We start from the raw sequence: 25,498 nt of genomic DNA on the forward strand, positions 1-25,498 counted from the left end.
TTTACAGTACATGATATCCGATCCGATCCTCGGCTACAGAAACTGGCTCTTGGGACGTGGAATGTCATCTCTCTGAAGGGGAAGGAGCCTGAGCTAGTGCGCGAAGTTGAGAGGTTCCGGCTAGATATAGTCGGACTCACCTCGACGCACAGCTTGGACTCTGGAACCAATCTCCTTGAGAGGGGCTGGACTCTCTACCACTCTGGAGTTGCCCCTGGTGAGAGGCGCCGAGCAGGTGTGGGTATACTTATTGCCCCCCAACTTGGAGCCTGTACATTGGGGTTTACCCCGGTGGACGAGAGGGTAGCCTCCCTTCGCCTTCGGGTGGGGGGACGGTCCTAACTGTTGTTTGTGCGTATGCACTGAACAGCAGTTCGGAGTACCCACCCTTTTTGGAGTCCCTGGAGGGGGTGCTAGAGGGCATACCTTCTGGGGACTCCCTCGTTCTGCTGGGAGACTTCAATGCTCAAGTGGGCAATGACAGTGAGACCTGGAAGGGCGTGATTGGGAGGAATGGCCCCCCCGATCTGAACCTGAGTGGTGTTTTGTTATTGGACTTCTGTGCTCGTCACGGATTGTCCATAACGAACACCATGTTCAAGCATAGGAGTGTTCATATGTGCACTTGGCACCAGGACACCCTAGGCCTCAGTTCGATGATCGACTTTGTGGTCGTGTCATCGGACTTGCGGCCACATGTCTTGGACACTCGGGTGAAGAGAGGGGCGGAGCTGTCAACTGATCACCACCTGGTGGTGAGTTAGCTTCGATGGTGGGGGAGGATGCCGGTCAGGCGTGGTAGGCCCAAACGTGTTGTGAAGGTCTGCTGGGAACATCTGGCAGAGCCCCCTGTCAGAAGTAGCTTCAACTCCCACCTCCGGCAGAACTTCGACCATGTCCCGAGGGAGGTGGGGGACATTGAGTCCGAATGGGCCATGTTCCGTGCCTCTATTGTTGAGGCAGCTGACCGGAGCTGTGGCCGTAAGGTGGTCGGTGCCTGTCGTGGCGGCAATCCCCGAACCCGCTGGTGGACACCGGCGGTGAAGGATGCCGTCAAGCTGAAGAAGGAGTCCTACAGGACCCTTTTGTCCTGTGGGACCCCGGAGGCAGCTGATAGGTACCGGCAGGCCAAGCGGAATGCGGCTTTGGTGGTTGCTGAGGCAAAAACTCGGGCGTGGGAGGAGTTTGGGGAGGCCATGGAGAATGACTTTCGGACGGCTTCGAGGAGATTCTGGTCCACCATCCGGTGTCTCAGGAAGGGGAAGCAGTGCAGTGTCAACACTGTATATGGTGGGGATGGTGCGCTGCTGACCTCGACTCGGGACGTTGTGGGTCGGTGGGGGGAGTACTTCGAAGACCTCCTCAATCCCATTAACATGCCTTCCAATGAGGAAGCAGAGCCTGGGGACTCAGAGGTGGGCTCCCCCATCTCTGGGACTGAGGTCACCGAGGTGGTCAAAAAACTCCTTGGTGGCAGGGCCCCGGGGGTGGATGAGATACGCCCAGAGTTCCTCAAGGCTCTGGATGTTATAGGACTGTCTTGGTTGACACGCCTCTGCAACATCGCATGGACATCAGGGACAGTGCCTCTGGATTGGCAGACCGGGGTGGTGATCCCCCTCTTTAAGAAGGGGGATCGGAGGGTGTGTTCCAACTACAGAGGGATCACACTCCTCAGCCTCCCTGGAAAAGTCTATTCAGGGGTCCTGGAGAGGAGGGTCCGTCGGATAGTCGAGCCTCGGATTCAGGAGGAACAGTGTGGTTTTCGTCCTGGTCGCGGAACAGTGGACCAGCTCTATACCCTTAGCAGGGTCCTGGAGGGTGCATGGGAGTTTGCCCAACCAGTCTACATGTGTTTTGTGGACTTGGAAAAGGCATTCGACCGTGTCCCTCGGGGAATCCTGTGGGGGGTACTCCGAGAGTATGGGGTACTGGCCCCCCTGATAAGGGCTGTTCGGTCCCTGTACGATCGGTGCCAGAGCTTGGTCCGCATTGCCGGCAGTAAGTCGAACCCATTTCCAGTGAGAGTTGGACTCCGCCAGGGCTGCCCTTTGTCACCGATTCTGTTCATAACTTTTATGGACAGAATTTCTAGGCGCAGCCAGGGTGTTGAGGGGGTCCGGTTTGGTGGGCTCAGGATTGGGTCACTGCTTTTTGCAGATGATGTTGTCCTGTTTGCTTCATCAGGCCGTGATCTTCAGCTCTCTCTGGATCGGTTCGCAGCCGAGTGTGAAGCGGCTGGGATGAGAATCAGCACCTCCAAATCCGAGACCATGGTCCTCAACCGGAAAAGGGTGGAGTGCCCTCTCAGGGTTGGTAGCGAGATCCTGCCCCAAGTGGAGGAGTTCAAGTATCTCGGGGTCTTGTTCACGAGTGAGGGAAGAATGGAGCGTGAGATCGACAGGCGGATCGGTGCGGCATCCGCAGTAATGCGGGCGTTGCATCGGTCTGTCGTGGTGAAAAAGGAGCTGAGTCGCAAGGCGAAGCTCTCAATTTACCAGTCGATCTATGTTCCTACCCTCACCTATGGTCATGAGCTATGGGTAGTGACCGAAAGAACGAGATCGCGAATACAAGCGGCTGAAATGAGTTTCCTCCGCAGGGTGTCTGGGCTTTCCCTTAAAGATAGGGTGAGAAGCTCAGTCATCCGGGAGGGGCTCAGAGTAGAGCCGCTGCTCCTCCGCATCGAGAGGAGTCAGATGAAATGGCTCGGGCATCTGATCAGGATGCCTCCTGGACGCCTCCCTGGTGAGGTGTTCCAGGCACGTCCAACCGGGAGGAGGCCCCGGGGAAGACCCAGGACACGCTGGAGGGACTATGTCTCTCGACTGGCCTGGGAACGCCTTGGGATTCTCCCGGAAGAGCTAGAAGAAGTGGCCGGGGAGAGGGAAGTCTGGGCATCTCTGCTCAAGCTGCTGCCCCCGCGACCCGACCTCGGATAAGCGGGAGACAATGGATGGATGGATGGAGTACATGATATACTGTCATGGTCTTTATAGATTGTTTGTCTATGTATGGCTATTTACTTCCTCATTAATCTACTCCTTGATTAAGTTCCTACAATTTTCATGAGGAAAAAAAACTCCTTTTTTCTAAAGTTCTCCTTCTGTTCTTCCCCTCGTGCTGGTGGATCAGACCACGCTGGACTGCCTATTTGAACTGTTTTGCCCAGGTGACATTTTTGGCCTGGCAAGGTCAATGGGCAGGTCAATGACTCCTAAGATCTGGAGGGCTTGTGCTGGCATCCTTTACTGGCGTAACATTAACAGTGTTCGACACATCACTCAGTCAGGCCCATGAGTGGACTGGGTCTCAAAACCGGCCGAGGCATCCTTCAACGAGTGAGGTGACGAGGTCCACACACTCGGCCCATTATTCATTGTAATTTTCTTAAAATTTGTGATGAGTATGCGGCTTGCTACTTGCTATGAGCCTATAATGTGAACTCTATCTAAACTGTTGCCATACTTAATCTGTACACTGTTGTTTAGACATAACTTAAAATTTGATGACATACTTTTATATAAATTTGGTAACATGGCTCACATGTTATTAGAGTACATGTCAAATGTCAATGTCATGTCCAAGTGCCAGTACCCTAGTAGGCTAGTAGCTGCTCATTTACAATGGGATAAATTATAACTGAGGTTAGAATGAAAACCTCACCTGATTGAAATGTTCCATTAACTTAACGATAAACTATATATGTTCCTTCCTAATATGAAAAATTCCTATCTTGTACTTTATAACTTTATTTCATCATACTAATAATCGCAGCTGAAAACCATTATCGCTCACGCCGACGACCACAGGACAATAAAATGAATAATACATAATCTAAACTAATTTTTAGTACCGAAGAATTTAAATACTAGATATGAGATAAAATAAATTGCAATAATGTATATGCTAACCGAAATGTAGCGGTATCGAAACAGAAATTGGCAAAAGGCAGTTTTGACCAACTTTTTCGCTGCAACGTTGTATACTGAACCCTCAGGATGTCCCACAGGGCAGCTCGATCAACTGAGTCGAACGCTTTACGAAAATTGACAAAGGCTGCAAATAAACTCTGCCTATATTCACGTTTGCATTCCATGAGAACCCTCAGTGCCAGGATGCGATCGATGGTAGACTTCTTAGGCGTAAAACCAGACTGTTATGGTCGTTGGTAGGTAAGCAAGTGATCACGGATCCTATTGAGGACGACCCTAGCAAGGACCTTACCCGGCACCTAGAGCAGTGTTATCCTCCTGTGGTTGCTGCAATCCAGGCGATCACCCTTCCCTTTCCAGATAGGGACAACACGTCTCGTTTTCCAGTCAGTTGGGATGATGCCAGTCTCCCAAATGGAAGCAAAGATTGCTTGCAATGCCAGGAGGACAGCTTTACCACCAGCCTGGAGAAGTTCACCCCGGATACCACAAATCCCTGCAGCCTTTCCTACTCTCAGCTGGTTCACCACCTGTGCAATCTCAGTGAGATTGGGTGGTTCACAGCTAACTGGAGGATCAGCCTCAAGAACCGTGGACCCAGAGGATCCCCTTGAGGTTGCTGGATATCATGACCGGCCTATACACTGGTACTGTGAGAGCTGTGCAGAGTGGAGGCAGAACCTCTGTGTTTTTCCCAGTTGATTCTGGGGTTCGTCAGGGGTGTGTTCTTGCTCCTACTCTGTTCAATGTTTATATGGACCGGGTGTTGGGCAAGGTCGTGGGGTCCAGCAGCTGTGAGGCATCTGTTGGTGAAGAAAGATTCACAGATCTTGACTTTGCTGACGATGCTGTGATCTTCGCGGAGTCAATGGAGGCTCTGATAGGGGCGCTCGAGAGACTGAGCGAGGAGTCTGATTGTCTGGGCTTGCGAGTGTCCTGGATAAAAACCAAGATCCAGGCGTTTAATGACCTCTTGGGCACAGCCATCAGCAGTGTGTCTGTTTGCAGAGGGAGTGTCGACCTTGTTGAGGGGTTTGCTTACCTTGGCAGTCACATTCATGTCTCTGGTGACTCTTCCTATGAAGTCAGTAGACGGAGTGGGATAGCATGGGGGTTCATGAGGTCGCTGGAAAGGGGTGTGTGGCACTCCCAATATCTATGCAAAAGGATGAAGTGCAAGTCCAAGTCTTTAGAGTCCTGGTGCTTCCTGTCTTGCAATACGGTTGTGAGACATGGGCACTATTCAGTGCAGTGACCCGAGACGAAGACTGGACTCCTTTGGTGCTGTGTCTCTCCAGAAAATCCTTGGGTACTGTTGGTTTGACATAGTGTCGAATGAGTGGTTGCTCATGGAGTCCCAAATGAGACACATTACATGCATTGTGAGGGAGCATTAGTTAAAGCACTACAGCCATGTCGTTTCCCTGAGGATGATCCAGTTCATAGTATCCTCATTGTTGGGGACCCGAGTGGCTGGACCAGGCCAAGGGGTCGCCCACATAACACCTGGCTGCGGCAGATTGAGGGTCATTTCCGGAGGGTGGGACTGTACTGTGTGTCAGCCTGGGGGGTTGCCAACCGGGATCCTGAGTTGTTTTGTCATGTAGTGGGTGCGGCAACACACTGTACCGGTGCATGCTCTCCAACTTGCCTTGTGTACTGACATCTAAAACAACTTGGTATATTATATAGGACTACTAGCTGATTACCCAGTGGCTTCACTCACTGAGTTCGCGTAGCAGGGCAGCAGTGCGGCGGATGCGTACGGCGCCGTTCTCATTCCCTACCACCTTCTCTAATCATTCTTGAGACAGATTGAAGACTTAAGTGCCAGATTAAGTGAAAGGTTAAAGAAAACGTACTAAGTAATTGCAACACAAAAACTAACTTAATCAGTTTTAACGCGAAAAGATGCTGACGAAAGAGAAGCAGCGGGCCGCTAGGGTGGAGTAAAGACGAGCTGCTCAGGAAGCAGCAAGCGCATCAACCTCTGAGCAAACGAATGCTAAGCGTACAGAGAAAGAGGATGAAAACTATGAATGCTCAAGTCAAGTGTATTCACTGCACGTTACCGTGCAGTGCGCCGTTACTGGTATTTTGATAAAAGAATTTGAACAACATATAAGAAGCGTATAAATTATTAAACAGTAATACATTAACATTTAAGAAGTAAAGATACATTGAGTACTACTGCAGTGCTTTCGGGTATACTACATTTTTTATTTGCATATTATGTGCATAAATGTATAAATTATTTGGTGTACCTACCCGAGAACACGTGACATATAGCTGACCGTGGGAGAAGCATGGATTTTAAACACGCTTTGAGTTCATCTGCTGGTGTCCCTCGTGGAATAACTGGTAATGTTTGACGAAAATCTCCTGCGAGTAAAACATCAGTGCCTCCCATTATTTTGGTAGGATCTCTGAGATCTTGCATTGTTCGGTTCAAGGCTTCATGAGCTCTTTTATGTGCCATGGTGCACTCATCCCAAACTATTATCTTTGAATGTTGCAAGACTTTTGCTTTTCCAGAGCCCTTGCGTATGTTGCAAATTGGATTTTCGTCGTGAGCGAGGTTTAATGGTAATTGCAATGCCGAATGTGCTGTACGGCCTCCATCTAATAATGTAGAAGCGATTCCCCAAGATGCTACAGCCAGAGCTATGTCACCATTCGCTCTCCCGACAAGAATCTGGTTTATTAGGAATGTTTTTCCTGTTCCTCTGTGGTCATACGTAATTTCCGTTTCAAATGCGAAAAGAATTTTATATACAGTATATAGATATAAATCGCAGTACCGGAAAGATAATGTTTAATAGTTTAGAAAATTAATTTTAATGTCAAACAGTAACCAGTACATAAAATTTATTTCATGAAACAGCTGGCCCATGACCAGCCCAGAGTCCGCGGCCCACTGGGCATTGCCCAAATGCCCTAATGGCCTGTCTGCCCCTGGTCAGGCCTTGCACTTTCTTTTTGATTTTGTTTGCCACTCAAAAAAATTAGGAAGATAACTCAAAGTCAGTTGTGAAGGTTGAGTGTCTTTTATGTTTTAAGGTCATGATGTTTTGAAAACCTTTGGCACAGTTCTGCTTCCGATTTCATTCTCTTTGTTCCTTCATTTATTTTTAAAGGAATGATGAAGCTTACAAAGCACTGGTAGCTATGTCTGAAACAATAGCTTTCAACTGTTGATTAATATTAATAATACTAAAATTCAATGTTAGATATGTCAATTTTATTACTACAGAGGGTGACAAAGAGAGCTCTCACCTCAGGTGCTCTCATTTACAAAAATTCCCCAGTCTTGGTGTGTGGGTCCCAAGTAGTGTCCATGCTGGCATGGGTTCACTCAAAGAGGTGAGGAGCAAAAAGGAGCTGCTCCTTCTGAGCCAATGTGAGCAATGGGACGCTTTGATTTGGCATGGTCGAGGAGAGCTGGGGTGGGACAGACAGGAGTGGAGTCTCGCAACAGACGCTCTATAAGATGGAGCACAGGTGACTGTGGATACTCGGGCACAGTCGCTGTGTAGCCAAAGGACCTTTTAAGTCAAGCTATTTACCTGTTTATTTGCTGAAGTAGTTCAGGTTTTTTATCTTTCAATAAGCTTGTCAAAATGTCTAAATTCCTGTTTTTACTTTATCATTCTTGGGTATTGAGTGTTGCTTGATGTGGAGAAAAATGAATTTAAATGATTTTAAAATAAGGCTGCATCATAACACAATGAGAAAAAAGTGAAGGGGTGTAAATCCACTCTATATACTCCCTTTTTGAAAATATTGTTATCTATATGACAAATGCAAGCACCACCACATCTGTGCTCCATTTTCAGGAAAACAGATGCTGCAAACCTTCAAAAAAACAGAACGGAAGCACATTTTTGGTACTTTAAAATAACATTTTAATACATTTATATTTTCAGTGATCTTTTCAGTCCAGTATGTATATATCGCAGTTTCTCAGTTGCATTTAATAATAATAATTCATTACATTTATATAGCGCTTTTCTCAGTACTCAAAGCGCTATCCACACAGAGAGGAACCGGGAACCGAACCCACAATCTTCTTACTGCAAAGCAGCAGCACTACCACTGCGCCAACCTATAGCACAGCTGCCTCACAGAATCTGCGTCTAGGACTCCTGTTCTCCAAAGGCTCGTTCTCTACGTGCAGTTTTAATGTTCTGCCGTGTCACTCCTTCTGCCTGACCCCAAAGTCATATGAGTGCGATAGATTGGTGGCAGACCTTTGATTATCTGACGTCTAGGTGCTGCATTGTGCCTGATATTGAGACGGGACTGGCAACGAATCCACACGCCCCTGAGATATCTCAGGTGAATTTAACTATGTTATATCGTTATCAGTTAATTTTCCTCAAGTGAGTTATAGAAAGGCTAGAATTTCTGCAATATTTTTAGAACATCCCAAATGTAGGCGAGCAGCGCGAAAGCAAACAACAGACAAGGCGGCTTGGAGGAGAGACGACGGGGAGGGCGTGTCGTGGGCGTGTTCGGAATGGAGCACCGCCCTTTATGGGAAGAGGCGCCCGGTGAGGTGTCAGTGTCACGTGTGCTGCTCCGCTCGGGAACGAAAGGCAAAGTTTAACGCGTGCAGTTTATTTTTCTAGTGCCGTTACACGATGAATATTTTCCTAAAATACGATTATTTATGCCACATTAACAGTAAATGATACATCTGTAATAACGAGGCAGGTCAGCGGGAAGTCGAGCCGAGCAAAGCCAAGCTCAGCTACACTCTGGTTGGTATTTTAACTTCTGGAGAGGACTTTTCATTTTTACCATAAGGCGCAGTCGGACGGTGAAATAAGAATTCTCGTCGTGACAACGAGAGCGGAACGTTTCGCTTCTTTTCCTCCGTTTGTCTGCAGCTGAGATCTCATAATCGAAGAAGAGGCACTTCTGCCATTGCAAGTAGGGAACTTGTTTTCGGTTACTTTTAGAAGCGAGAAACGATATTGTTCATTTATTTTCTTGTTTGTTGATTATGTTGAGGCTGTCTTGAGAATTCGGGGTTTAACGTCCGTCATGGTACCGGCTATTTGTGCCACGACTTTCTGCAGCTTACATCCATCTCTGGCTTTCACTAAATTCTTTAATAAAACCAGAGTATACGTGGCGCGTGTTTTGGTTAAGTTACACACTGGGTTACTGGTTTTAAATCAGGACATTAGGACGAATACCTGAGGGTGTAAATGACATTAATTTCTGTGGTGTGGTGTTGTTACTCGTCTGCCTCGAAAACAAGCGAGAAAAGTAAATTAAAGAAAAACCACAGTCAACATAATTTTAATAATGTAACGTGCTTCCTGTCTATATAAAATGCATTTGAAAAGATCCAAGTAAGCACTTCATACAAATATATATATATATATAATATACACAGCGGGGGGTCCAGATCTAATTATGCAATTATTGCATTGCATTAAAAGTTGCATAGTTAGATCTGACCACCCTATATATAATATATATACATTTTTATAAACGCAGTACATGCATATCCTCACAGAGCCAAGCCCAGTAATAAGCACATGGCACCAGGCAGGAACAGGCCATGGCCAGGGCGCCAGTCCATCACATGTCCTGTCCACCTAAACTCCATGTCTTTGTACTGTGGGAGGATGCCCACCCAGTGAGGACCTGGGATGTCATCCCCAGTCTCCTTATTGTGAGGCAGCAGTTACTACCTTTGTTCCAGCATACCATGGGTTATTTTATTCAAATTATAACTAAAGTTTTTTTTAGTTCAAATATTCCAAAAAATCCAGCCTCCTGCAGTGAGTACAAATTAGAAGAGCTAATCCTGGCATCTCCAATGGAGATCTTCCTGATAAATATCCAATTGGATTTGTGGGTACAATGAGCGATTACCAGATGAAAAATAGTAATGATAACAGCAGTCCTAAAGTGGTTTAATACATTTCAGGGTCACTGGAACCAGAGTCTGTCCTGGCAGCATCTGCCACAATTAGAGATGAATCCTGATGAGTCCATCACGTGGGTCACTTACCCTTCACACTGGACCAGTGTGAAAAGTGGAGGAAAACCCACAGACACCTGAGAATGGGCAGTGTCCATACTGTATGAACACTAAACCATGTAGATTTGAACCCAGTAATCTACATTGTGAGACAGCAGAGCTAACCAGTTTGCCCACTTTGTATAATTAGTCATTTTTGATTTTATAAAACTGATCCAGTTGTTTCTTCATGACTGATTATAGTCATTTACATTACATTTACTTATTTGGTTGGCACTTTTATCCAAGGTAACATAGTATTTGAGAAAGAATTGGTTACTTTTCTTGTAGTTTTTCCAGTTGGAGCCCAGGCAAGTGAAGTGACTTTCTTATGGTCACACACTGTCTATAATGGCATCTGAACCCACAACATCAGGGGTTGAAGTCCAAAGCCTTAACCATTACACAACATTGCCTGACGGCTGAATTCGATATTTGCCCCGTCTCTTTGTGTTGCAAGATTCTAGCATGTCAACAGTCAAGTAGAGGCATAAAGGGTCAAAAATAATCAGGTCCTGCTCGGATAGTACTTATGATAATCATAAAGACAGCAGCTTAAAATATTTTGAAAGAACCAAAAATCAAGAGAATTTACCTGTGAAACAAAAACATATTTTAATATTTGACCTAATGAGACGCCATTGGAAACAAGCAGTCAAACTAAACAAGTTAGCTTACATGTGGGTACTGTCACGTGATTAACTAACAGCTAACATGAAATTAAATACAAATAAGTAGATGACAAGTGATGCAGTTTTGAAAAAATATTTCTTATTTGGAATTTGTGTCTAATGCAGGGCAAGATGTTGGCAGTGCATTTTGACTCGCCAGGTGAAGCTGAAAATCTTTACATCAAGGAAGTCGCCAGGCCTGAGCCAAGCGAAGGTGAAGTTCTTATTAAAGTGCACGCGAGTGCCCTGAACAGAGCAGACCTCCTGCAGGTAATGTGTTAAACACGTAATCCGGTGGCGCTGTAAGAGAAAATGAAACTGTATTGATCTTTCACTAAACACCAGCGCAGGGGTGTGCAACTCTGGTCCTGGAGGGTAACTGGGGCTACAGGTTCTGATTCTAACCCTTTTTGTTATTAGTGGGCAGTATTTGCTGCTAATGAACTATTTTGCCTTAATTTTAACTGATGTACTATTTAAGATTCAGACCCCTCTACTGTTTCCTTTCTCCTTAATTAGTAACCAAATTTAAACCCGTGCCCATTATACAATATCTGAAAATAAAGAAAGCTCAGGTCCACAAAACACTTTCATGGTACTCTTTAAAAAAATAAATAAATAAAATAAAGAATTTTACAAATATCGGCTGTGGCAGAGTGAGAGCAGCAACAAGCCATAGAATTAAATAATGGCTTAAATTGACAATAAGAATTGGCTTCTGATTAAGAAACTGGTTGAAGTTTAAGGCCCCAACTTAGCTGGTCATCTGTTGGCCCATTTCACGTCTCATTTTTGTTTGGCCGCCACTTAAAGAAAACAGAAGAAACATTGATCAGTCTTGAAGACTGGCATTTGTATAATATGTAAAAACATTTTAAAGTCCCTTCCTTTAAAAGATGCCAGAGTACTGTGGGAAAAGAATCTCTTACTCAACATTTTAGAAAAAGAGTGGAAGGCAGCCACACACAGAATACACTCTAGCTCCACATGTGCAAAGCATACAATTACTCAACTTAAAATCTTTTATCAAGCACATCTATTACGTTTGAAATTCTCTGAAAAGTTTTCAGGGCAGGAACCAACCTGCAAACATTTCTGTTGAGCTCTAGCCTCACTGGTTGACATGTTTTGGGCCTGCACCAAATTAACATCATTCTGGACCAAAATCTTTAAATGCCTATCAGACAGCCTTGGTGTCACAATCCCTCCTAATCCACTAACAGCTGTGTTTGGTGTACTCCAGATGGGCTTAAGGTGCAGAAGGACAAACAAACTGTAATTGCCTTAATTTCACCATTGGCACGCAGACTTGTCTTGCTCAACTGGAAGAATCCTAGCCCAACTCTTTTTAACTCATTGGATAACTGATGTATATTATATATATACTATTTATGTAGTAATTTATATTATATAATTATATAATATTATAATTATAATTTATATTATATAATTAAATTCATCCATCCATCCATTATCCAACCCGCTGAATCCGAACACAGGGTCACGGGGGTCTGCTGGAGCCAATCCCAGCCAACACAGGGCACAAGGCAGGAACCAATCCCAGGCAGGGTGCCAACCCACCGCAGTATAATTAAATTATATAATTAAATTTATATATAACATATATGCACTATTTGAAATTGGAAAAAAATCAAATTCTCACTTAGAGGATCTGTACAAAACATTTTAAAATCTTGGCAGGACCTAATCAATAACATTTTAGAATGAGAAATTATATTGGGGAAAATGATTCTCTTCCTTCTTTTCTACTACAGCTACTCTGACTGTTGGCCTTCACCTCTTTCTCTTGGGTGGGGGTTGAATTGAATTTAGTCTCATTCAGTTTGACTTGATTGTATGTAATGTTACGTGCTTTTAATAAAACCAATTTAAAAAAGGAAAACATAATTAATTCAGAGGACAGAGTTTTAAAAACAAGGCAATTAAAATGAAGGAAAATAAATCAATTAACAGCAGAAGCTGGTCACTGATGAAGAAAGTGGCAAGAAGAAAAACCTGCATAAAGTCCAGGAATTGGAGTTAGACACCCCTAACTTTTATGATATATTTTATGCAATTGGTAGACAGTAGCATTCATTTTTATTGTGTTTACTCCCCCCACACACACCTGACACCTCACCATTAACCACACCATGTCTTTGCTGTTGCTTGGCAACTGCAATTACAGTACAGTCACCTGAGGCCTTTTGGATTAACTACCAATACTGAAGCGGGCTTATGGTGTCTACATGTTGTTCAGCAGTTGAGGCTTTGAAGCTTAGATTAAAGTTTGTTTTTTCATAGTTTCTGATTGCGTGTGGTTGTTTTTTTTTTATCTATTCAAATTATTGCTATGGCTTTGTTCAGTAGTTTTGCCCATTTTGCTTACTTTCTGCTTGGCTTTACACATATTTAACTATAATGACCCAGACTAAAACCTTTCATGAATTATAGAATGATATTTCATTTTATGAGCATCAACAGTTTGACCACAAGATACTCAATTCATGTCATTAGGTGAGCCAAGAGTCGATCAGTTAGGCAAACATTCATATTGGGTTAGTGTCCGCATTAAAATTTTGGCTTCGGTATCAATACCAACATCAGTATCTGCACCAAGATGGTTCCAAAGCAAATAACAGATGCATCTCCCCCTGTCTCACAGCTGCTTCATTCTCCCAGCCCACAAACACTTGTGCCTCCTTGCAGCACCACACCCCGCAAATTAATTACAGGAGCTCCGCTCTTTGGACTCTGTGGTGTTTTGTGTAAATGTGTACAGTACGTTTGAAGACATTCCCCCCTTGGATCTCCAGTTACGCAAACAAACAAAGAGTGCGAGGTGTTTGAAAACTACCATTTACCACCAGTACTGAAATGCTGGTACTGTGCAGTTCTAAAAATTGGTCTTTTCTGTACCTTTTCAGTACTTGTATACCATGCAACACTACACTGGGCACCTAGAAATCCAAATCTAGGAAGTGTAGTGTAATTACAGAAAATAACCAAAAATTCACTGTAATACTTCTTTATTTTGAGAAGTGTTCGTTTTTTTTTTTTTTTACATAAAGAAGTTTACAGCAGCCTGTAGCTCCTAAATAAAATGGCGTCGACATGATTCCATTTGACATATGCACTAAGGCACCTGTGGGGAAGCATCTGGAGATGCAAAGTGCATTGAGCACAGTGATGTCATCAACAAAAGGGATAACAGCAAATTTAAGTAAATAAAATGGTTTTCTATAGAACCAAAATTGGAAAAATTATTCGGATTGAATCAATATAAATTTAGTTCACAAAAGATCATGGCACTGTTCTCATCAGCTCATCAGTACTCTTGACTGTCCTGTGTTTGAATGTGACTGTTACGCCGATGTCACATTACATGACTTTTTACCATGGGGTTTGTCAGATTTGCAGAATGGATTCGCTGATCTTGCGTCAAATTACATGACTGGAAAAGTGCAGCCCATTTTACATTTACCGACTGAGTGCCAATCCCAGCTCGCCCCTTTTTCTGACAGCCAGTAGCGTGCTGCCTGACAGAGCTGGTGGTGTATGAAGTGCTCACAGCTGCAGCGAGTTCAGCAGCAATCTCTGCCATTTATATCTATTGTGCCTTCTGTTGTGGTATGTAAAATATGAGACATCAAACAGATGAGCTTCTGTTCTTTTTGTGAGGTCCATAGCCCCATGCTGCATGACAGAGCGTTGTGTGAAGGGTTAATAGTTTTTGTGCATTCAGCCCCAGTCTTGGCTCTTTTGTTTTATGTGGTAAAACAGAATGAAAAAGAGAAAAAAGACATCAGACAGATGAGTTTTTCTTTTATTTGTGAGGCTCAAAATGTGTCGTCTTTATTCCTCGTTGCCACATTCTCTGCATTGGCTCTCTGCACATACAACCCGTCCCTCTGACTAAAAGCAGAGTCAAACCTGATTGATTTTATCATAACTAGTCGCAGACTAGTTGGTCTCAGTCGTTAGGCAAGTCACATCTGATAGTCAGCTTCACTGGAGCTCGCCACTGACAGCATCCTACCGGCTCAGATTGTGTAAATGAAGGCTACGACTGACAATCACTGGAAAAGCCGTCTAATGTAACATAGCCTTTAGTGTCTCACAGTTGACTACATCTTTTATTGATGCTGCCAGCTGCTTTAGTTTTTTGTTCTTAACTGAGGCCTCCTGTATCCAACAGGGGTCAAATATAAGTGTGCAGAAAACAGTGAATTTCCTCTATGGCTGGGGTCTAGCACCAAGTGATGCCACAATTAAGATTTTTGAGCAGCTTTTTTTTTCGGCGGCTCAGTGTTAAAGTGGCTGCTTTAGGGTTTTAGGTTTTACTCCCAAAATGGGATCTGCCTGTGAGGAGTTTGCATTGCCATTATCCAGTTGGAAAATGAATCATATGAGTTGGCTTTGAAATGTTTGCGGACACACGAGAAGGAGGACAGATGGGTTGTGTGTGTTATGGCAAGAGATATATCCCACTGTATGATATTTCTTCTAAAATATTTTGATTTGATCTTTAAAATAGAAATATTGAGAAAGATTTCCCCCAAAGTGACAAATTTCTGGAAGGGCTGCATTTTTGCACTTTCAGCAGATTAATATAAGTAAGGTGGTCTGCCATTCATAAGATACAGACTGATCAAGTGATTACTGATATTGAAATTATCTATAGTTACTTTGCTGTATATAAGTTTTTACAGTAGACTATCACATTTTTTACAACATCAAACTGCATGCATACCATGAGGCTCGACCAAAGATCTCACATCGTAATGTTATATGAGATTTTCCTAAACACCTGTAATATTTTATAAGCTCGTAAAATCATAGAGTGTATGCCTGTTCCCTAATCGGCCATAAGAACAAGAAAGTCATTAAGTGTGAGTAGGTATCCAAATTCCTTATGTCGTAACACATGAGAAAATTGCAAGGTGTATGCCTGCTGTGTGACATTTATACATTGAATTATTTCACTGATATTTTTTATCATGACTCATGCAGCAAGAATTATACTGATAAGAAACCAAACATTTCATGACACACTTGTTAGCATGTACACATGATCTAGTTTTTGAACTGCCATTAGACAGTCAAAAATGAACAACCTTCAGCAATAGGTAGCATCATTTTAGTAAATTAGCTGACCACACATTGTGCCTTCAACATAAACGTTGAAGAGAGTATAGTGCAGCTCACCTGAGTGTACGGTGATTAACGTAGCTTGTAGGAATTAGTCTGAAATTAAAGGTACATTAATGCCAAATGAAAAAAAAATGTTTGCTTATAGAATTGGTTAACCATGTTGTCTTTCTGATCACTGCTAGGGCATTTGTGAGGCTCTGATCATGCATCTTCTACCCACCATGAGAATTTTCACTGCAAAACATTAATAGATATTATTATTACCATTAACAACTTTCTTGACTCTTTTATCCTCATTGCAGTCTTTGTTACTGCTAGGTTATGACAAATGTGTTCTGAGATGTTTCAGGTATGGAAGATGGATGTTTTGAGGTAAGGCAGTTATACTAATCATGGTGACATGGCACTTGGTACATGCAAATAGGAATTTCACTGTACTTTGACCCGTCATTATAATTTTTATTTAGCAGATGCCTTTATGTTTGTGACCAACAGAAACAAACTGTTATGCATGCAATTTAAGTGATTAGAAATTACAGAGCTAACGATGATCTCACTCACCCGATTTAATTTACACTTTACACGTTGTCACCAAGTGAGTCATTACAATGAGTGTTGAATTCTCCTCAAGCAGTTTAGCAGCTGAAGAGAAAAAAATAGCTCAATGAAAAACGATGCCTTTTCATACTGTATGTGGCCTCCTAATTAATAAAAGTTTATGGAAAGGAAGAGAACGATGATGATCTGCAGAAGATAGAGTCACACTGTGCCTGTATGATTGCCAAACATCTCAGTTAGAGGAAACTGAATCTTACACGTCCAGTGGTCAAGTTTTTTCACACATGGACATGTCTGTTTTCTTGTGTCATGATTTTCAAATCCAATGCCATTTATTCTTCTCTTTAAATACCTTCTATTCTGCAGAGAAGAGGATTCTATTTGCCCCCTCCTGGTGCCAGTGAGATACTCGGCCTTGAGGCAGCTGGTGTTGTAGTGAGTGAAGGAGCAGACTGGTCTGTAGGGGACAGGGTCATGGCCCTGCTGTCAGGTGGAGGGAATGCAGAGTATGTGACTGTTCCAGAAGACCAGTTGATGGCCATTCCCAATCAGATGACATTCATTCAGGCTGCTGCCATTCCTGAGGCCTGGCTCACCGCATACCAGCTTTTACATTTTGTAGGTAAGATATTACTCCTAATCTTAACAAAGAAAAGACACTGTTTAGGCATTCACAGTTAATGAAGATACTGAATAATATTGAAAACATGCCTAAACATTATATTCTACAATTGATGTAGGCAATAAATGAAATACTGAATCCCTTTTGCATTTCCACACATATTTTATTCTCTTTAGAGCTGTGGCTACCTTGGCTATAAAGCAAGAAGCAACCTCCTAAAGGGTTTTAAACTATCCTAGGACACACTTTGCCCACTGGGCCAATTTAGAGATGCCAGTTAACTTTGATGTCTCTGGAATGTGGGTGGAAAACTGGAGTATCTAGAGAAATACCCACATAAACAAGATGGGAACAATGACTGGCCTGAGTTTAGACCCAGGACTAAGGCTGTAAAGGAAGCATTCTAACCATAACCTCAAAAGACAAATCAGAAAATTGGAAGGAGAAGTGTGCTTAGTGAACTGGGATGTGAAAAATGTTCACATTTCAGCCAACATCAAATTTCTAGTTAATTAGCAGCAGAATCAGTGAAGGTCATGGGTGAGCAGTGACCAAAGACTACCAGGAGCTCAGGGAAGGAAAAGAGTCTGCTACAAATGATGATCCAAGTGGTAGTCCATTAATCATATGGGTGGGACAGTATATCTGAGAGGAGCAATGAATTGTGAGTGAAAACTGTAATGTATCTGCACTATTACACAAAGTATCAGTTATTTTGTGGATGAGTCAACACTTTCAGGGCAGTATTTTTATGCAGCGGTAGAGCTACTGCCTCACGACAAGGAGAGTGTGATTCATGTGCCAGCGTGGAAGTTGCATGTACCCCCTGTGTGTATGTGAGTTTTTTCTGGGTGCTCTGGTTTCCTCCCACAGTCCAGAGATACGCGTTTTAGGTGGATTAGTGTGGCCCAAGTACAGTATGTGTCTTCACTCCGGAATGGACTGGCACCCTGTCCCGGGATTGTTCCTGATTTGTGCCCGATGCTTGTTGGGATAGGTTCCAGGTTCCCCATGACACTGCCCTGAATAAGCAGGTAAAGAAAGTGAATGGATGGACATTATGTTTTCTACTGGGCTGTTGTGTGTGCTGGTAAACTTAGTAAGAATTTGGAGAGTTAATTCAGTAAAGACTTTGCATCCCAGTTGTCAGATGTGTTTTTAAATGTAGATATGGTAATAGTATCATTTTCTTTTTAAATGTTATGACATCCAGGGTATACTAAAAACCTTTCACAGATTCTTTCTTCTTGTCATTGCTAAGGATTTCAGCATTTGACTTTTTGAGGTCTTACATGAGAATTGTGTGTTCATTTCTTTGATAAATTCTGATTTGCCAGTGGACATTTGTTTTTAATAATTAAATGTAACACACGTAAGTACAATTAGTAAACTCTAAAACTAGCCAAAAGTTTAATTCAGTGCCCTTCTGTTTTCAGCTGAAGTGAAAAACGGCGAGACAGTACTAATCCATGCTGGAGGTAGTGGTGTTGGCACTGCTGCCATACAGCTGTGCCGGCTGGCAGGAGCTGTTCCAGTTGTAACAGCAGGAAGTGCTGACAAACTGAAGAAGTCAATGGAGTTGGGAGCTGCAGCCGGGTTTAATTATAAAGAGGAAGATTTCTCTAGCTGCTTGTTGACATTCACAAAAGGTGAGCTTGTGCCTACAGGTATCATTTAAGAAAAGCATGCTTTAATCTAATAGGAAAATTGAAAATACTATTGGCAGTTAGTGCTCTATCTAGTGTTGGTTCCCTTCTTGCCCCTTGTGCTGTTGGGATAAACAATGGCTTACCCATGACCCAGAACTGGACCGAAGGGTTAGAAAATGGATAGGTAAATTGATGGTTTCTCAAAAATACGATACCTGTCGATTACAGTAGTATGTGACTAGGGAATCTATTCCCGGATGGGTTTATCCATTCCCGGCAATTTGGGAATCCTGCATTTCATTCCCGGGAATCCCGGGCTCCCGTGGATGGCACAGTGCACAGGCATCTCACATGTGAACGGTTTTAGAACGACTGACACTTATTTTTAATAAAACTACTGCAATATGTTGACACAAATAAAAGATTAACCTTATCTACAAGCAGTTCATGCTGTCATAGAAGTACATGTATCTTTAGTTGCGGTAATAAGAGCGTAGCAAGCACAACGTCTTCACAGGTGGTGCAGTGGTAGTGCTGCTGCTTTGCAGTAAGGAGACTGTGGAAGATTATGGGTTCGCTTCCCGGTTGCTCCCTGTGTGGATAGCGCTTTGAGTACTAAGAAAAGTGCTATATAAATGTAATGAATTACTATTATTATTATTATTAACGTGTCCAGCGTGCGATTGTCCGGGCAAGAGCGCACCTTCGTGCAGAAGTACGCCAGCCGCTGAGAAAGCACGCTCTGCCTCCACTGAAGTAGGCGGCACAATCATCAGATACTGAACTTGTTCTAAACAACACCCGCGCTTGCCGTTTCTCTGAAACACCGCCATTTCAGCTTTTACTGATGCATCCAGTTTCTTGTCATCATTCTGTGATGGCAAGTTTCTTGGCACAGATAATGCGGATGCAACCGACTGACGCATTGCAATTTTAAGTTGCTGTTCAAAGCTGTTGTCTGATGGAAGTGCAAGCTGCAGCAATGGCACCACCTTAATTATTTTCAACTATAACTCTGTTATTTCTTGATCGATTTTTACACTTTTACACGCTATATATGCAAGCTTGGCCGTTCCCGTATTCCCGGGAATGCGGGAATGAAAAATGTCCAGGAATCCCAGGCTCCCGGTACTTGGGAGCCTGGGAATGGATTCCCTATATGTGATGTGTTTCCTCCAATTGATTTATAAATTTCTAGAAGAAGTTTTATTAACACCCCCATCCTGATTTTTGTAGGTTTCACTGTAGCCAGTAATTTGATCAGAGGCTATTCTGATTATTATAATTCATTCAATTTTCCGGACATTCTCTTATTGGGCTGCATATCTCAGAGGCTAGGGAGCTGTTATCCTTGAACAGAATAGCTGAAGTTGATTGAGGACGAATTTTGAAAAGCCAGTAAGCACTTGGTTAATTATATATGGGAAGATATACTTGGTCACTTTTGTAATGAGACTAGACTACCACTTTCCTGATGCAGTGACCAGTCTGACTACTCTTTATGGTACTGCATGCAGGCAGAATGCTATAGGGAGTCTTGCATTTAAAAGAAAAAAACCCTGTGTCTCCAAAAAATCACTGAACCATACAGTCATTGTTTAGTGCTTTGTGGTGATACACATACAGCAAAGTCATTGTTAAATGTTTTTTTCGTTTGGGAAGATAGACATGAAGGGAGCTTCCTGCATCTTTTTTGCCCCTTTTTACTATTTTTCTCCAAAGGCATTTGTCAACAAAAATCTAAAAGAATATTTCAATATATAAATCAACATAATTGTGACAGACTGTCAAAAACAAAACAAGAAAATGTGTCTTTCCTTAGGATGGATGACAACCACTGCCTTTGCTGCTGTTACAGCTCATTATTTTGAGTGCAAGATGGTAACTCATCCGGGACCAGGTCTATCACAGAGCACACATAACTAGTCGATGTAGAATCATCAGTCAGCCTAACCTTGGGATGTGGGAATAAAGTGGAAGAATTGGCAGACTGAAGCAGTGTGCCAGACACAGTACAGTGGCCTTCCCGAGCGTTTTATAGTTCAAATCGAGTAATTTTTAAATAGAATACTAATTTCACAGATTTGGTACAGGAGTTGATCTGTGTTTTTGTTCAGTTCCTCAGAATCCTGAGATCAAAGAGTCAAATTTGAAAATGGAACACTGAATTGATAAATCAAAAATAAATGAAGGTGCTGAACTATTTTACTATTAGGTTTAACCAGGACAATTAAAGTGTGAAAAGGAAAAAAAAATTCACAAGGATGACACTAAAAACCTAGTACAGGCTTCCACTGCTGACCACATTATGCATGGACTGCATTTTGTATATTGCATTACATATGTCATACTAGTGGGCAGTGTGGTGTAGTGGTCAAGACTTTGGACTTGAAGCCTTGAGGCTGTAGGTTCTTGAATTCAAATCCCACTACAGACATGAGAAAGTCAAAGGAAATGTAACCAATTGTCGCCTTTGATAAAGGAGTCGACCTAATACTGTAGGCTCATGTTTAGGCTCCCGACTTACACTAAAAACAGGCTGGAGACCTGGGGCCTCATGTATAAATGGTGCGTACGCACAAAAATGCTCACATCGCGATGTATAAAAACTAAACTTGGCGTGATGCTACGCACATTCTCACGCCAGCTCAATCCATTGCGTATGTAAGTTTTCGGCTCGGTTTTGCAAACTGGCAGCACCCAGTGTCAAAGCAGTGCTACTCTTCTTTTGTAGTTTCTCTTTCTTTTTTAGATTCACATCCCTGACACAGCTTTATCAAATATACTGAAATTAAACACATGTCATGTATTAGTTTAAGACATCTGATTGTAATCAACCTTTAACAATATAATGGTCCGCGGAATGGCCAAACTATTCCAAATACCATAGCCACTTTAATGTTGTTACTCTCAGTGTACCATTCAGAGTATTTTAACCCAGTCTATCTGAGTGTGGAATCACAGCTCTACAGCAGCTGATTGGAAACAGAATTTTCAGGATAGAGCTTTTAGCACACGCTGCCTCAGCCATGCACACAGTCTGTTAGAACTTCTCCCATTTGGCAAATGCTTCAGAGCCTTTCCTGTTGGACCTCGCGGTTCAGAAACAGTTTCATTCCAAGAGCTCTAAACACACTGAGATCATTCCATAAAGTGCTCCTCGTAGAACTGTTCGTACTTATAAGTACAATTACCTCACTGTAAACTTGCACTACAGTTGTAATATTGCACAACCTGAGGCACTTTATGAACTATTTCACTATCTGCACTATATGTACATGTATATTGTATTTATGCTTTCATATTGTATATTTTTTCATTGTTTTTTAGCATATTATTATTATTACTGTTATTTTAGCATTTTATAGTAAAATCAGTTTATGGAGGATTTGCATATTGAATCTCATTGTACTGTACAATAACAATAAGGGAATTCAATTCAATAGAAGAAAGCGTGTATTTACATATGGTGATGACTGGCTTCTAAGTCGATTTAGATTTCCAAGCTCTTATCTTCTTGGAGATATTGATATCATTTTTAAGATGTAATGCAGTAAAGTATGTATGTTACATTATACAGATAAATGTTTAACTACATTTAAATAATGTATATTGTTATTAATTAAACACTTGAGGGCATGGTGTCGATGCGGGAGTGATGAGCTGGCGCACCGTTCAGGGATTGTTCCTGCCTCGTTGTGTATGTTGGCTGGGACTGGCGCGTGACCCTGTATGGATAGATGGATGGAATAATTAAACATGTACTACGAAGATATTTCAAGGTTCCTTAAAAGTTTTGAAGAATCGGCATTCTAAGCTTACAGATGGCTTGACATTTATTATAGAGCTGATTATGTGGCGATTGGTTACTTGGAGAAAGAAAAGGAAGGACAGGAATTGAAGGTTAATATGTTTGAAAGAGACTGTACTGCTGCATTAAATTATTCTATTGAGGGTTGTGCACGGCACAGCAAGCAACTCCGGGAGGCAGGAACAATCTCTGGATGGGGTTCCAGCTCATCACTACCACTGCGCCACTGTGTCCCCAGGTTTAATACATGCTTTAATTCCTATCATCATGGAAATGATATCAAGTATACATCTTAGTATTTAAATTGTTCAGTGAGCTGTGATGTCATGAATGTAATGTATTCTGTGTCCTGTCGGCGTAAGAGAAAGCCTGTTTAAGAAGCACGTAGTGATTCACACACATAGAGTACATAGAAGAACACAGTATTTAACGTGCTACTTTAGTTACGATGGGATTTGAGAAAATGGTAAATTAAACGATTTTAAGGTGAAGTTTATGATCTACTTTAATGACAAAATAAACTAAGTGATTAAAGTGTCGAGGTGGGGTGGCAAGCATGTGCGTTACCTTTCAGGCTGACCGGGATTTATGTAGTGGAAGAATGTGGAAGTTGGTGTACGCACAGATTTATGCATCTGGATTTTTTTTGTGCATACGCACATTTCTGATTTTGTCCGTACGCAATGAGGAACATTATTGGGGCTTTATTAAGTATTGGAGCTTTTATTCAAACACACAGCAAACTGGGCAACTTCTTAGTTATCTGTCTTGCTCCAACTCTGCTCTTCCAATTAAAATAACGTGAAGGTATATAATTGTTGGGGGTTCAACTGCAGAGAGACAGGTGCAGAGGTTGGAGTGGAGCTGGACAGAGAGAGTGACTAGAAGAGCAGGTGAGACAGTTGGCTTTAAAGTCTCAAAGTATTGTACAATAAGTGCATTATGCAGTAATGCAGTTTACATTGGTAAACTTAAAGCCATTTTGTATTTAAGCTGTGTTTGAAAGTATGTTTTCTCCTTGACTAAAGCAGAGAGCGAAGGTTACAATACTAGTACCACTGTTATATCTGTTGCACACAAATTCCTACAGGTCATGGTGCAGATATAATACTGGACTGTGTTGGTGCATCTATGTGGGAGCAGAATGTGAAATGTCTGAGTATGGATGGTCGATGGGTTTTATATGGCACTATGGGAGGAGTGGAAGTGCATGGAGATATCCTGAGACAACTGCTTTTCAAAAGAGGACAGCTTCTTACTAGTCTGCTAAGATCACGTAGCCCAGAGGTATGTATAGTAGAAAATAACCACGTTAATGAATGGATTTTTACATTGTACTGGAATTATTACACTGTTATTACATAAGTTATTACATTTTGTTATTTTACTATAAATACTTATATTGTTACTACTATGATTTAAGTACAGGCTGGTCTAAGTTTATGGAAATTCCATAAATAAGAACAAGCACATAAAAAATCATTTGAACTGAATTCAGTTAATTCCCATCTGTTGATTTCCATTATATACTTGGAGGAAAACTAGTTTTGACAAGGGTAAATATGTAGCAGCCATCACTAGTAGTGACAAATACTACTGCACAGCAGTCCTTGTACTCATTTTCAGTCATATTGTGGTTTTGCGTATGTATGTTGTGGAAAGTAGCTGGCAGTGTACGCTGTAAGCTCAGTAACTAGTAAGCAGTTTGATTGGTAGCTGGCCATTCTCACCTTTGCCGTTTCAAGGATTATAGCTGCTGGGAGGAGGAGGAGGTTACACTCCTAGTGATCCACTGGTTAAGACAGTACATGTCAGCGAATATAACTGGCAGCTAGAGGGGCAGCTGTCTGTTTAGCAGAGAAATGACAGAACCTACTACTTACAATTACCAGCGTCCAGATATTCTTAGAGGGTATACTGATGGGAGGGGGAGGTAACAGTCTGAGTGATCCCTCAGAAATGACAGCATGTCTTTGTTGAGGGATCAGTTATCTGTTAATGATGACTGTTCATGTGATGAATCTATAAGGTACTGTGTCATTTTCAAAAACTGTTGGATGTTTAAGGATAAAGTCAACATACTGTACATATATGTAGTTCATTATAGTTTAAATTATTTGTGTTTTATGATTTGGAGTACAATAATGCAGCTTCATAGTCCTCTGATTAATGAACTTCAAACATTTTCCTGTAAAATAATAAAGCATTATGCATGTTTGCAGATATTTCTGTTAACTTGCATACAAAAATCTTGTTACTAACGTTGGCAGGAATGGAGCTCATTTGTAATTTTGAGCATTGTCTGTATATGTGCTTTAATTATATGTAATATGTTTTGTTAACTATGATGTAATTGTATGTTAATATTTTGTGTTTTGATTAAAAATTGTTGTTTTGCTTCAGTATAAATCCAAGCTTGTCAAAACATTTGATGAAAATGTCCTGCCATATTTTTCTTCTGATTCACGGACACCTCTACATCCGGTGATTGACAGCATCTACAAGATGGACGAGATTGTGAGTGCCCATAAGCACATGGAGGGCAACAAAAACTTAGGCAAAATAATCATTAATCTAGACAGTGAAGATTAGTGCTGTATGAGATATTTACATTAGGAAGAAATACTACATTTTCTGTGCATCGTGTTTTACTTAAGTAAACTAAACAATATTTTAATTAACTAATTTTAAAAACTAAAACTAAAATTTTAGTAAGCCTGTAAATGTGAGTTAATTTTCAAAGCTACACTGTTATTTCATTCAGTTATGGAAAAATTACTTAAAAATGCCTTTGAGTGTAAATTTGTCCTTCATGAAACCAGAGGCTGAGTTTAAAGGTGATCGATTGACAGAAGCCTCCTCTCAACCCAAAGGCACAAAAGCAGCACCTGCAGGCGCAATGTCTGGCAACAGTACTGGAGTGACTTCTCCTGAGGTCACAGGCCTTTGAATGGTTGTACTACTTCCTAGCTGGGATGACAGGAAAGGTGACTCCTCTCAGGCAGTGATGAAGACTGGCAACTCTGGCAGTGGTGGGAGGACTGGAACTGGTGGTTCA

The 25,498-nt window shown here is 42.1% G+C and overlaps 1 protein-coding gene across 5 annotated transcripts; it reads left to right on the forward strand.

Moving 5' to 3' along the window:
• The first annotated feature begins 8,491 nt into the window (after window positions 1–8,491).
• tp53i3 (tumor protein p53 inducible protein 3) lies at window positions 8,492–25,199 on the forward strand. Of its 5 annotated transcripts, none has more exons than XM_051925606.1 (6): window positions 8,492–8,870; window positions 10,773–10,916; window positions 16,725–16,980; window positions 18,417–18,629; window positions 23,531–23,727; window positions 24,844–25,199. In XM_051925606.1, exons 2-6 carry the CDS (start codon window positions 10,779–10,781, stop codon window positions 25,030–25,032), a joined length of 993 nt encoding a protein of 330 aa, XP_051781566.1. In that variant the 5' UTR covers window positions 8,492–8,870; window positions 10,773–10,778; the 3' UTR covers window positions 25,033–25,199. The 5 variants fall into 5 exon arrangements, with proteins under 5 accessions (XP_051781566.1, XP_028652653.1, XP_028652654.1 ...); XM_028796820.2 differs by having other exon boundaries at window positions 8,492–8,698; XM_028796821.2 differs by having other exon boundaries at window positions 8,492–8,647.
• Window positions 25,200–25,498: the final 299 nt, after the last annotated feature.

This window comes from Erpetoichthys calabaricus, chromosome 3 (genome assembly GCF_900747795.2).
Source record: "Erpetoichthys calabaricus chromosome 3, fErpCal1.3, whole genome shotgun sequence".
Classification (NCBI taxonomy): domain Eukaryota; kingdom Metazoa; phylum Chordata; class Cladistia; order Polypteriformes; family Polypteridae; genus Erpetoichthys; species Erpetoichthys calabaricus.